Consider the following 1,473-nt stretch of genomic DNA (forward strand, 5'->3'; position numbering starts at 1 on the left):
GTTTCCTTCTGTTGGGACTTTTTAATCCATCTCCAGAAACCTGCTTTGAAGTTAACAGATTTTGCATTTGCAGGTAGCATTTTCTTATTTTTCCTTGGCATTTTCAGAGCAGATGAAGATACATAGAGGTCAAAGCCTTTTCAGGGTCTGTGTACATGATGCCTTTACAATAACTTGGGTTTCCCAAGCATCTGGATATGGGGCAGGGGGGCTGGAGTTAAATTTTCCATTCGGTTCTAGTGAAGAGAAGTCTTGCTGTCCAAAGAAGACCAAAATGTAGTGCTCTGTACCCTTAGCTCATTCACCCAGTGTTTGTGAAGCACCTGTTAGTGAATGGAGGACCTGGTCTTAGAGGAATAGATTCTTTCACTGGGGCTCAGATGCTTGAAGAGTTAAATGACAGCACAAGCAGTACTTGTTCAGGTGCTTGGATGAGTTATACAGATGGTTACACAGTGACGGTTCATAGCAGGGAGAGGAATGAGATGTTGGCAGAAATGATAGGGAAGCCTTCAGGAAAGATGGGGGGCTCTGTTAGCCTGGACAGATTTGGCCGTGGAGAAAGGGAAGAGCAGAACGAGAGAAGGGAGCACAGTCTTAGAAGTAAGGTATGGACATGGTGTTATCAGTGGTGGTGAGGGATCTGGCTTGACTGGAGAGGACAGTTCACATGGGAGAATACGTGGAGATGAGATTGTATAGATCTACTCTGTTCAGTATAGTAGTCACTAGCCCATGTAGCCATTTAAGTTAATTTAAACGAAATAAAATTAAAAATTCAGTTCTTCGATTGCAGAGTGCTCAGTTGCCACTTGTGGCTGGCAGCTACCATTTTGGACAGTGCGGATATAGAATATTTCCATCATTGCAGAAAATTTTCTTGGCCAGCACTGATGGAATATAGCATTTTACAGGCAGGATAGAGAGCAACTGGAGGTCTTCTGATTAGGCAGATAGTAACATGATGAAAGTAGTACCCAAAGAACATTGATGGAGAGGTGTGGAGAGCAGAGGAAGAGGAGTGAGTAGGCCTGTTCGCTGTTACAGCATGCTGAATGGATGTGAGGATGGATAAGCTGTTCCGAAGAACAAATGGATTTTGTTTGGTAGAATGACTGAAAGCATCAAAGAGCCACAGATATGAACACCGAGGATTTTACCGTGAGAGGCAGAGGGAGAATGGTGTAGCACCAATGGGTGAGGGAGGAGCTGCCTCGGCAGTCTGAGGGAGAACAGTTGTGTCTTTACAACAGCCTGTGCCGGAGGGGCTGTGGTGTGGTGGTGGTGGTGGTGTTGGTAGTGAGGATTAAATGGTATAAGCGTATTTCACAAATGATGGATAGAAACTTTAAATATATAGGTAGTTTTTAAAAGAGACCCATCCCCTTTATTTTGACAGTGCAAAAGTGTGTAAACATATCGGGTGGCTTCCTCTTGCATCTCTGCACATGCACTTGTGTTGACAGCTCTTTC

The 1,473-nt window shown here is 44.2% G+C and overlaps 1 protein-coding gene across 1 annotated transcript in view; it reads left to right on the forward strand.

Moving 5' to 3' along the window:
- Positions 1 to 521: 521 nt before the first annotated feature.
- The window catches only part of LOC103076448 (A-kinase anchor protein 13-like), a 34,255-nt gene continuing 33,303 nt past the window's right edge, over positions 522 to 1,473 (forward strand). The window contains exon 1 of the mRNA XM_007455873.1: positions 522 to 608. Within this exon, the coding sequence (XP_007455935.1) occupies positions 522 to 608 (87 nt within the window). The remainder of the gene's footprint in view (positions 609 to 1,473) is intronic.

The sequence above is a fragment of the Lipotes vexillifer genome, unplaced genomic scaffold (genome assembly GCF_000442215.2).
Source record: "Lipotes vexillifer unplaced genomic scaffold, Lipotes_vexillifer_v1.1 scaffold983, whole genome shotgun sequence".
In the NCBI taxonomy this organism is placed as follows: domain Eukaryota; kingdom Metazoa; phylum Chordata; class Mammalia; order Artiodactyla; family Lipotidae; genus Lipotes; species Lipotes vexillifer.